Genomic DNA, 13,007 nt, shown 5'->3' on the forward strand with positions numbered 1-13,007 from the left:
GGACCTATTATTCTTAGTAAACTAAGTTAAACAACTTGAGAAATAGTCGTTAAAATTTTGATTTTGATAAGTCAACATTTTCAGAAAAAATATTCCATAAATTAATTTTATCCTCTCGGACACTTTTTAAGTAGTACAAAAAATCTTAAAAGTTTGAAAATATAATCTTATAGTCTATTTAAAAATTCCAAAAATTATAATATTGCGAATAAGCTATATCATTTAAGAAAGAAAAGGGGACTGAGCATGCATAGAAGATCTTTCTATACAGCTATATTTTCGAATCCGAATTCAATACAAGTTGGGTTTCAACATGGAAACAAGATTATAATCTACAATTTGGGCTGCCGGTTTGTAATGTATATCGTGCTAACATCTATTACTGATATTAGTTAATTAACAAGTTATAGACAGACTATACAGGCGTGTGTAAACTACACCATAATAAAGGAGATGTATCTATTACCAACAAGTTAAACCGGACTACCTTCCAAAATTACAAGGCGTCCATAGGTAAAGACTTATGAACTCATTGAATCACAGATATGATTGCAAATTATCTTAGTTTTAAAATATTTTTAATAAAACCTTAAATATTCCTTTTATATAATATTATATATTTAAACAGTTTTTTTTTTTAAATATATGTACAGATATTAGACTATAATATGTATATAATAGATACTATAATGTTATATACTGGCCCTGGCTCTATCCATTGTCATTGTAATTTAAGAGTTAAACACAATCTGACTTTTGATAATAATCTGCCATCGTAACATCAATAAAATTATTTAATAATATTAATAGAGAATTTATTTGCAGAAATGTAAAAATAAATATTAAATATATCCATGAATACATCCTACCTCTATATTACTGTTGTAAGGGTTGGTAAAATGATTGATTTATTTGACAACCCTTCAACTATAATATTCGACGATGTAATATAATTTGTTGTCATATTATAAATAATCATACTAACAATAATAAACAACGTTATAAGTTTCGTTGAATGCAGTTATCGCCTTCCAAGTCGACGTCGAATGAAAAATCGTGACTACATATGTAAAATAATAGTAATAAAAATAATGATGCTATTATCATCACCATCATCATCATCATCAACATCATATTTATCATAATATATTATTATTTATTGAGATGTATATATATTATTTTCCTACGTACGTTTTGTACGAAACATAAACAATAATTGAAAAATGTCGCACGTCCGGTTGTCTGGCCGCCTGTCTGCACGTACGGTATACAGAGATTGTGATAAACCGTAGTTTATATAGGCTGTCTCGGTGGGTGTACGGGTGGGGGAGGGATGTGGAGGGTGTGGTGGGGCGCAGAAGTTGTTGTAAGGGGTGCACGTCACGTAAAAAACGAAAGAAAGAAAAACGTCAACGAGACATTTACATTTTACGACAAGACGTTCAGTACGGACAATGAGAGTTATTTTTGCGTACAGTGAAATTATTGTTGACTGCGAATGTGTATAATAATAATAATAATAATAATAATAATATTATATTGCCGACACAACAATAATAGTATGGGATATAGCTACCAAACTTAAAATACGGTAAGACGGTATAAAATAAGTATAAATAAAATATATATAATTTAAATAAAACGATTGTGAATATATAACATTAAGCTGCGGTATATGACCGTTTGAAAAATACGTGGATTTTATAAACAATTTTTCATTGTTTCTATTATAGGACGGAAAAATACGTAGAAACGTTCAATTTCTGCACAATTTGGATCTCTTTACATAAATACGATCAAAACACCATTTTTAGTTCTTCACGGCCTAATATTATTTCTACAATATTGTGCTGTTTACAGAGGCATATGATATACATCCGCATAAGCACATTAAGGTTGACACTGGCAGCAATCTGCACACGGTATCAACCGAGATTAAAATTATTATATTATACAGGAGCAGCATAAACAAGTGTTCAAAATGAAGTTATCGTGTCCAACTGACGGTGGTATAATACGCGCGAGACCTCCGTCACTGTGTAACAGTAGATTAGAAAAAGCTTTTCGAACGTTTTTGCAACACGCGACAAAAATATTATAGTCAGCATTGCTACGTATTTATATACAAAAACGGTCTTGCGATTGTACAATAATTATAAAAATAATTACAAAACCATTGTCTCGTTCTCACAACTATCAGTAATAATTTACAGGGTGATTCACCAAGAAATATTTTCGCTTACTCTCCCTTTTTTAATAACACATATTATTTCAGTTCTCATTTGAAAAATAGAAGATCCCGTCGTCTCAGAGTAAATTAAATTATTAAATGAAAAAATAGTGTTGAGCATACTATGACGAATCACCTGTACATATATATTATATTAATTTAACAGCGCAAACTGCCACTACGCATTAATGATATGTAAAATGTCGAACGAATCGCGTTCGATATCGCATCGTCGAATATTTCACATCGGTAGGTAATTAATCTATTATGATATGCGTTCGACTCACAGTGACAGATATTATAATATACATTGACGGTTCAGAAATGTATGAATTATTACGACTGCGGTGTACCCATATTGCTGAGATTGCAGTACGGTTCCAATCATATTATATTATTATATTGGTGGACCGAAGACCGTTTTGAACTCACGTGATCACAGCGTACAATATCATTCAATTCAAATTTTGTGTGTACGTTTTACATTACCCGTACAAGTGATATAACAATCAGCTGACACGGGATTTTTATTAGCCGAGAAAACATATTTTCGACGTGTATGGGTATAATACGGGTATTCAGTAGGTCAATTATTATATTCATTGGAAAATAGAAACGATAATATTTAAAATACTTAACACAACATAGCTCTTAATTTTTTTTTTTTTTTTAATTATAGCACATATTGTGAATATTACAATATGATAAATATTTCAAGTTTTAAGTATACCTACATATAAATATATACGATATTATTATATAAAGATTAGTCAGATTTTCGAAACACAATTTGTGCGAGACTGCTTTTATCATAGGTAAATGATAATTTTCATTTTCCAAGCTTCTCAAACAACACCAATGATTTTCAATTGTATTTAAAATCAATTGTTTTAATCCCGAAAGAAGCCGGCTTCCGAAGTACAAAAAGCCATTGTTAAATCAACTATAACAATATATTAAAGCTTTCTCTTTGCAATTGGAATTCAAAAATAACAACACGATGTGTCTAAAAATAACGTATACTCTATTGAAATATATATTCGAATAATAGGTCCTTAATCTAAAATGGCAATTAACAGACATTTTTCTAGACCTTAAATATATAATATTATCTTCCGTCTCTTTCAATTCTCCGTGCAGTAATCCCGGATGGTCGAACGTAATATTGTCCAAGCTTCGTAATTTACGATGACGTTTTTGTGCACGATGTGTCCCTTTTATCCGAGAAAAAAGTGATTTGACCACACAATATATGTCAGAACCTTCGGAAAATACGATTAAAAACGAAAGCATAACCACTCCACTTGGATAATGGTGTTCGTATATTGTAGTCAGGTATAGTTTGCCAGCAAAAAAAAACGAATTTTCGTTTTTAATGCGTCAATGTCATATATTATTTTTGGACAATACTTATGCAATTTAATAAGAGGGTAACGCTTTACATTTTGAGTTACATCAAAAATCGTATAATGTGTGATTTTTAGTAGGAGTAATGGCTAATTATCGATTGAATAGAATTTTTCTGAGAAAATAGGTGACTATATAACATTGGTATAATATAGAAATACAATCAACTTTCGTTGATTGCCTACGTATCCCGTACAATTCTTTATGTGTAATATAAATTGGAAACTCGGAATTAATAGGCTGTGTTTATCACTTGCCCACGCACACATCGAACATGTAATAATAATTATCATTCGTTATTGTCGGTCAGATAAAACCAACAAAATAGGAATATTGGACTAGTTTCTTAACAAGTCATTTATTTATATTAAAGTTTGTTCAACGTCAAAATGTCGTTTCTAATAATACACCAACTCAATCTATGACTGAATTCATTATGAAAACTCGAAAGCGACCTACACTCTCATGTACCGAAATTGCCTATACACTCGCCGTCCAACGTATACAAACAATAATGTTATAGAGGATAATAAATAACAATATTTTCTTTATTTTCTTCCTTATACCACTGTTCGGTTTTGTGTGCACTTTTAAGACTCTTAGGATCCAAGTTTCTTGAAATATATTGTACGATTTTGCAGATGACGCATAACGAAACTGGGTAGTAGTAGATACCTAGGTATATAGAAAATCTAAGGCAAATAATTATTAGAACGATTTAATCTGATTATAACTCTATAATATTATTATGTACGATTTTAATATATTATCTATTGCCATACAAGTTGAATTTTAATTGTTAACATTATTTTATTGTAGTAAAATTGTAGTGATTTAAGTGGAGTAGGTATTTGTATGTTCTTATATATAATATAAGACTAAAACTATAGGGATCAAAATGCCAAAAAATTCGGAAAGATATAGGAAAAACCCGTTTTTTTCCTAAAGCTTCATAAAATATGGAAAAATTTAAGAATATTAAAATTATACATTTCAAAAATAACCGAAGTTTTTGGAAATTTAAAAAATTGTGTTACGTTTAAAATACTCGAAGTATACAAAAATATATATAATAATAATATATATTTTTTTATACATTAACCATAATTTTCAACAAAAATCGGATAAAAATAAAGGAATTAATCAGAAGACAAATTTTAGTAGCTATCATAATGGAAAGGCGGAGTGCTGGCATAATATTTTAAAGTTTACTATAGTAGCAATTCAAAAACTTACCACAGGCTCGGATCTACTGAATTAGGATTTAGAAGCTTTGAAGTTTATGCTTATATTCTATAACTTCTATAGACGGTTCTTCAGTCACTACAAAAAAAAAGTTTTGCAACCCAATCAGCGCCCTTTGCCTTTGATAACATCAAAAAGTACCCGGCAGCCATTTTTTGATGACTATGACTATCCAATATAAATTAAAACTGTTTTTCAAATTTTGTATTTTTAATTAATTTTGAATAAAATAAATATGCTTTGTAATATTCATTTTTAACAACAACCAAAATAAGGTAAGTTGCGAAATACACTGTGGATTCAAATTCCCTCGCAGTTTCTAAATAACATTTGTTATATGTTTTTTGTTAAAAAATCACCCAATCACGCCTATTGAATATAATATTATATTAATCGTTAGTTTTCAATATTCTAATTTTCTAATTTTTTATTTGTTAATATTTCATTCTATTTTTAAATTATACAGATACTTATTTGTGCTCAAATAATTATTTCTTCTTCGAATAACACGATTGCAAACATATGAAATATAATTATACCTACCAATTGAGTTTATGTTTTCAATATACAAAATAATATAATAGTTAAGTATAAAAATATCTAATTGTATTAATTTTACTAGGAATATAACAAATCGATGGAGTCGTAAGGATGTATCTCATAAATACATGTAATAACGTGCAAGCCAATTGATTGGTTAGTGTGATTGTGTGGAAGAGACGAATCGCCCCCTGTGGTTCCATAATCAGTCTTTGATAAAAACTTCAACCGAAATAAAACTACATTGCGTGTATTTCGGTAATTAAGTACTATTCATAAATCTACCGAGGGTTTTACAGAAATTAAAATATATGAAACATGCCAGGGGCTTTGTAAATATTTTCATCAAACTTGTGTGGAAACAATTCTATGATAAAATATACACAACGTTGACTTTTGGACAAGAATAATGAATTGAACAATACACACAATTACGTTTACAAAAGTGTACAATCGTTTTAATTAAGTATGTATACGTAGAAAATTACAAATGTGTTCAATATTCTGTATGTTATAATATATATTGTTATATATTTACACTACGCACTTAATACATACTTTTTATACATAATTTATCCGTTAAAATAATAATATTTATCGAATTCGTTATTCGAATGAATAATTTGTATAATAACTTTTACAACATGTTTTTCCAACAAGTAAAATAAAAATAAAGAGATTTTATCATAACTAAATATTATAATAGTAACAGATTAATAAATGTTTCATTAGTTCCCGCATAGAATAGTTTCTTTGAGTTCCTTTAAAAGACTTTGAGATTTAAAAGTCTTAAAAACTTTTTCTTTTACTTTAAATCCCGGTTAAAATTATATTTTAAGATTAAGAAAACAAGACAACATTATTTGTTCTTATTTACTACTACAGACACTGTTGTACACTTCATGTGGTCATATAATATTTAAACGTTCAACAACCGTTAATAATGTCTGAAAGGATTTCTATTTTTTTTTTTTTTAGCAAAAGTAAGTTCAAAATGTCAAGTGCTGAAAAATTATGTTTGACTCGTGTCATCATGCCTTCTGGGATATGTTGCCTCTTACACTGTGATCAAAATCGTATTATTTATTCCTCGGCTATTCGTAAAACGTGTGTGTATTCCAATGGCGCACACTTGTCATTCCAAAAATTATTTATTAGACGCGTAGAAATATGATTGTGCATTTAAAATGACAAAAAATGGTGCGGTGTAGGTATATACGTTTGAGAAGGTCACCAGGGATTAGACGCACCACGCGTACGATACCTATATTCATGGCATGTTAAAAAAAGACTGAAATTGTCCACTATAATATAATTTATATACTATACGGGTATTGGAATATTTCAGAGCGCAAGTTTACGAATTCACAAAATGTAGGATGTGTATATTATGTATATTATTATATATTATCACGATGAATAACAATGGAGTTCCATACAAAATCGAATAATAATATATAACAAGCAGAAAGTTCGTTCGTCTGCTATATAGTAGGTATTGAACACCATTGATTAGATCATGTAAAATTAATATACGCATTGCATTTTAAAGCGATCAATACAACGAATTTGAGCAGATCTCGATGTGCTAAACATACCATAGCTATATTAATGTTTGTAATGTATTAAGTACGTTAAAAAATCAAACAATTTAAAACTTCTATAAATATTATAACATTTCAGAACAAAAAATTGAAAATACAATCATCAACGCAGTATAATATTAAATTAAATTTCAGAGTTTACGAATCATTTACATACACAGGTACCTATAGAATTATTAAGAAATAACAATAGCCAATAGGTAGGTACTTAAATTTGATGAAATCCGTTTTCTCGTTTTGTTTCGATAATTTTTCCATTTTAGTACTTATTAAAAATATCCAAACACTGAAAAATTACTAAAGTAAAAGTGCTCTCAGTAAGATAAAATTATCTACTGAAAAATGGGCACAAGTATATCGATTGTATTAAGTTTTTTTTAGGTCAAACAGTTGTTTACAGATAAAATAAAATAAGTAAACAGCGCATTGTATAACCATTAACCACTAGCTCTTTCATTTCTCAGAATTTAAAACATTGACTAAATAATAATAGCCGACTATTTCCATGTATTTTCCCTGTAAAGTTAACGTTTAAATATACCTAAAATTATATAGTGCAACATATTATTATACCTACCATCTAATATTATACTTTTATTTAACGTAGTATAACAACTATAACACATGCCTTCTATGTACCCGTTTAGATTTTAAATAAATCTCTCGAGACATTGGTAAACCGTAGAGCCATATATTTATAATATAATATAAGCAATTAAAAGTTTATTGTTTACGCAAAGGTGAATAATATCCAACTTTATGACAGTCATTAAAATGTATTGTGGTTGAAAAAAAATATTGAATTATATATCACCGTTATGGCAAATTATACATACAATTATGAATGACTACATTTTAAATTATGCACTTAATTATTTTATTTATACACATCAAATCATCGATTATTTATTTCACATAGGCACCCGGTAAAATATACGGGAGGAACGAGTATAATAAATCGTATAATATAAACATCTCTAAAACTCAATGAGTAGAAGAAAGAGCGAATAAATACACTTAATTTCAATGGTATATGCATATAAAATAAATAAAATATTATACATTATTCAATAATTGAAGATTTGTGATAAAACCGATATTTATCTACCGTTATTTTGTATTTAAGTTGAATTTCATTCAGTGACATTTATTAATTTGAGGGTAGTTTGTATCTGTTATATTCATTCTAAAATCTGAATGACATAAAATATTACACTAACCTCAGTTCCTTGGACTTTCAGCTTCATATGGTCTTCGCGAGTAGTCTTGCCGTCTTTTCTTTTTTTCCAACAATATCCATCACGTCTGTACCGCACTTTCTTCCTGCTGTATAATAACATTGAACCACTTTTGGGCCTAAAAACATAGGTTTTATTCTAAAGTGTATTCGTTAAAAACATAATGTTCAGCAGTTAAGTTGTTTTAAAAACAAATTACACATATTAATTATATATAAGCAATAAGTATGTTTAGTATCAATAATATTTTTGTCCTCAATAGTATATGTATCATTTTGTGTTATTATAATTACATTGCATACTAAAATAAATAAATTATTGCATTGGTTTATTTTATTACATTGAAAAAATATATTTGTTGATACATATTAAAATTCAAGTAGAGTATTTGTTCCACCTGTAGCTGAAGAAAAAAAAATGAATAATTCGAATTCAGATTGTTACACTTTCTATTCAAAAACACTTATTAGAACATTTTTAATTTTTAGTTGGCCTTTTGAGTTGAAAAGCATATATTTAATTTTAAAAAAATGTTCAAAATATGACTGAAGTGTTTTTAATAACGTTCAATATATTGATTGTATATTAAAAAATTATTGTTTTTTATTTGTTACATCATTGTGCAATATAATAAAATACATGACATATGATATGATTAGGGTGAGAGTAAATTGCTCAAATCGATATTTAAGTTTAATATAATAATCTAATAAAGTGGTGTCGTTAAAATATATACGTTTGAATATTGAATAATAAATATTTATTAAATAATAATTTATAATGGATTTTACTAGGAATTTTAACAGTATAAAACTAATACAACAAACTTTTTAAAAGTATTAAAGGGATTCAATTGATAATGTACTTTAGAGAATAGAGATATTTCAGATATTGTATATTGGAGAAAATATTGAAATAAAACAACTATAAATGAGGATATTAGAGACAGATGTCAAAATATTAGAAATGTTTAATGATAAATTATTAATAAATAGCATAGAATAAGTTTACACTAGTGGTCATTTATCCAATGTTAAAAAGTACAATTTTTATATGGGATTGGTAGATAAAACAAAACATTACTCCATATTAAGGATAGATATATTAAGAATTTAATACATTTTTGTTCTATTGATTAAAGTAAAAAAAACATTGAATAAAGGTACCTTAGATTAAAATATAAAATGTTATTAAATAGTTTTATTGTTAAAAGATTAAAGCCTAAAGGTTTAAGTTACTAATGATCAAAAATTCAGTATTTTTTTTTTTATACAAATCGAAATGATATGATAGTTTACTATATCGGCTATATTCATGCCTGACTTACGCGAAGCAATATAATTTAAAAAAAAAAAAAATAAGTGAGTATTCAATAATTATTTTTTAGTATCAATTAAATAATATATAATCTAGGTTTATACTATTTTAAATCGCATTAGGAGGGATGGTAAGAAATTTTATTATTACATTGCAAAATATAATTAATTGTTTTTACATTAATCATAATCATTTGAAATAACATGACGTGTGCAAACGTTTTGTTCCGCTCTCCTGGGCACAGAATAATGTTGAAATAATGTGTTTAATAATTCATGATCCAATCGTTCAATTATTTAATTAATTCAAAAATCAGTTTTTCGAGTGCTAGGTAAAATAATGTAGTCATTTATAAGTCATTTTTCATTTTTCAAATGTATAGTATTTAAAAAAATAAATTGTCATACAGTCAACTATATAATAATAATAATAATATATTATGATAAATTTGTATATTATGACTGTAATAAAATTGTGGGTGTCCGTAACAATTATATTTATTAATGTACGTGTTTTTTTTACCTTCATAAAAATATTCATATTTCATTCTCTATTTTTCTATTATATTATACAGACGCATTAAAATAAATAAATAATTATTATTGAGTTTATATATATATATATATATATATATATATGCATTGGTATTTATACTTGATGAATCATACATAATTAAATAATATTCGGAAACTTTTTAATTTTTTTTTTAAATAGTCCCATCTTAGGTATGCAGATTAAAAAAATCGACTTGGATTCGTACAACTTTTTCAAAGTGACGCTGATTTTCTTTCTTGTATCCTCAAAATTACTGCCACTTAAAATGTTTCTGGTGTTCTATAAGAGTATAAAAAATAACTAAACCACCAGAGGTTTTCGTAAATGATCTTTGCTTTGGAATCGCCGTTATAGTGCTCTCTCGAGTAGTTTCTTGACGGGTGACAATTTAATTATTTATTCCTCGTTTATTTGAAAACTTTTCAATCGTGGGCGAAAGGCTACGAAAACATCAACTTCATTTGTAAACTTTAAAACGAAAGTTTTTTTCGCACTGTTTTGCAAAACAAGTCAACAACACTCTGCTGTTAGTTATTCACAGAGAGTAGAACTAAAAAAACGAACACGTAGCCTTTAAAGTCATTAAAGAAAACCTCCGGGTCGAGATCATCCGGATGCTTTTTTTCTTTTCTACTTTACCTAGTTACCGATGAACGCAAATAATATAACATGTTTGATTTTTTTTTTTTGTACAGATTTATATAGAGTTGTAAAGTTAATACAGTACCTTAGGTCGAAGTCAAAGTTTATCAAAAGTGTCACCGTCCTGTCCACGCGATTGTTAAAATATTATTTTCTAAGCGCTGAGTGTACGCTTTATAAATATAACGAAAATTATATTTAATTTACAGATCAATGATCAAAACAGTTTACATTAATTCATAAGCGTTTTTAGAGAATGGCTATATTAATATAATTATCACCTTCATATTAGTATGCCCAATGAAATAGATTTATTATTAGTGTTGATTAAAGATAATATAATTATATTGCAAAATATTCATAGCTGTGTTCATAGTATATTAGTATATTACTAGATATTCTTCTTACGATGTTTGGACCAAAAACAGGGAGATAACCTAAACTTATATAATTTCAGTTTCGTCCAGACTAGTTTAGATTAATTTAAAATTAAGTTTGCAATGGTTCAGTCAAATATTGTTCTCAGAAAAGTTTTTTTTTCAGTTCACAAAAATAGTACATATTTAATCAATTTAGTCCACAATAAATAAAAATGGCCATTGAAGAATGAATGAAATACTCGTACAAATTCGTCCTAAAATACGTAAACAAAATACTTGTTGATGCTAAAATACATGACCATCGACATATATTTTCTCATTCTATCGTCAGTAGCACATTATTCCGGCATCAAACCGTCATCAAAACAATCCGACACTTCTTAGTCATAGGCGTAAATTCAACTTGTTAGAAAGAGGAGGGGTAAAAAATTTAAAACACAGAACAGGACAGTGGAAGGCTTCACAATATTCCTACATATAAATTTTACAATTTTATTTTAACGTTTATTATAAATAGAAGATTATAAAGAATTCAAAATTATTTATTTAACAAAAACATACAAATTTTAATTTAGTTATTAATAACATTGTCTTTATATTAATTTAACATTAGATACATATTTATGTTCATCTATAAATTGCTTACGAATGGTCTAATTGGAATGATTTTTCCGATTAGCCATCATAATAGATGCTAAATACATCGCACGTCGCGTATGCCATTTATAGAAATCTATTTTATCATGGCGTATACATAACCTATTATCGTTGTCGTTTTAAAAAAAATAACGTAGCTCAATCGTTCTAATTTTATTTACAACACAAAATGCATGCATGAACATTAAACGTTCACTTAACACATACCTATCGGATATCTTGTTTATATAAATTACATAGTACTAAACAATAATAAATTGGGGTCCCCTAATGTACACCTATATTCTTTACATAAACAATATCTTATCTTAATTACCTTTTCGGGATCAAAAACTTGTCTAGTTGTCTGTAATAGAGCACAGCATATTTACCAAATGATATTAAAATAAAAAAAAAATAATCTGGACAAAACAGGAATATAACATTAAAATTTGGGCGAAACGGGCTACGCCCGATTTAAACTGACTCGAAAACCATTATTATGCTATGAGAAATTGATAACAATAATAATACTATTTTATCATGGTAGAGATTAATAAATTAGGATATAGAATAATTATTTTAACAACAATCACTTTTTAGAATTTTTAAAATTTTTAAAAAATCACTTTAACGTGGGTATGAATAGAATAAAAATGAAATGTATACTATATAATCGTTCATAAATCTATCATTCTTGAAATAATAAATTTAACTGAAATATAATATGAAATAAATGAGTGGCTAAAATATGAAAGAATTACCCACTAAACACCTATACATTTTTGATCAAACCTAAGCTATTTATTAATTATTAATACAATTTAAACAATTTTACTGTTCTTTTGAAATTTTGTGGTTTTAGTATAATTTACAATCAATTCAATTAAAAAAAATCTACATTATGAATTTTGAGAATTATTTTTAGAGCCGAAAGTTGCTCTCTAAAGAAGGTCATCTTATGGTTTTAAAACAACTTTGGCTAAATATTTTTCTTCTTTACCTCTTCTAATTACACATCGTCTAAAATAAAGTTAACAAAAGTTAATAGAAGATATAAATTATAAAAAAAAATATAACATTGAATTAATTTACGATAGAAATAATAATTATTTATTATTATAGCTCAAAAAATCAATTAGTTCCTAGTTCTTGTTATTAACCACACTAACTATACTAAACAAAAAAAAAAAAAAAACCAAAAAGTAAAAAT

General features: G+C 27.2%; 1 protein-coding gene across 1 annotated transcript in view; it reads right to left on the bottom strand.

Annotated features, from left to right (window-relative positions):
• LOC113557411 (calmodulin-binding transcription activator 1) overlaps nt 1-13,007 on the bottom strand; it is a 120,180-nt gene that overhangs the window by 28,573 nt on the left and 78,600 nt on the right. Inside the window, exon 5 of the mRNA XM_026962911.1 lies at nt 8,247-8,382. Coding sequence (XP_026818712.1) covers nt 8,247-8,382 — 136 coding nt within the window. The remainder of the gene's footprint in view (nt 1-8,246; nt 8,383-13,007) is intronic.

The sequence above is a fragment of the Rhopalosiphum maidis genome, chromosome 3 (genome assembly GCF_003676215.2).
Source record: "Rhopalosiphum maidis isolate BTI-1 chromosome 3, ASM367621v3, whole genome shotgun sequence".
Lineage (NCBI taxonomy): Eukaryota > Metazoa > Arthropoda > Insecta > Hemiptera > Aphididae > Rhopalosiphum > Rhopalosiphum maidis.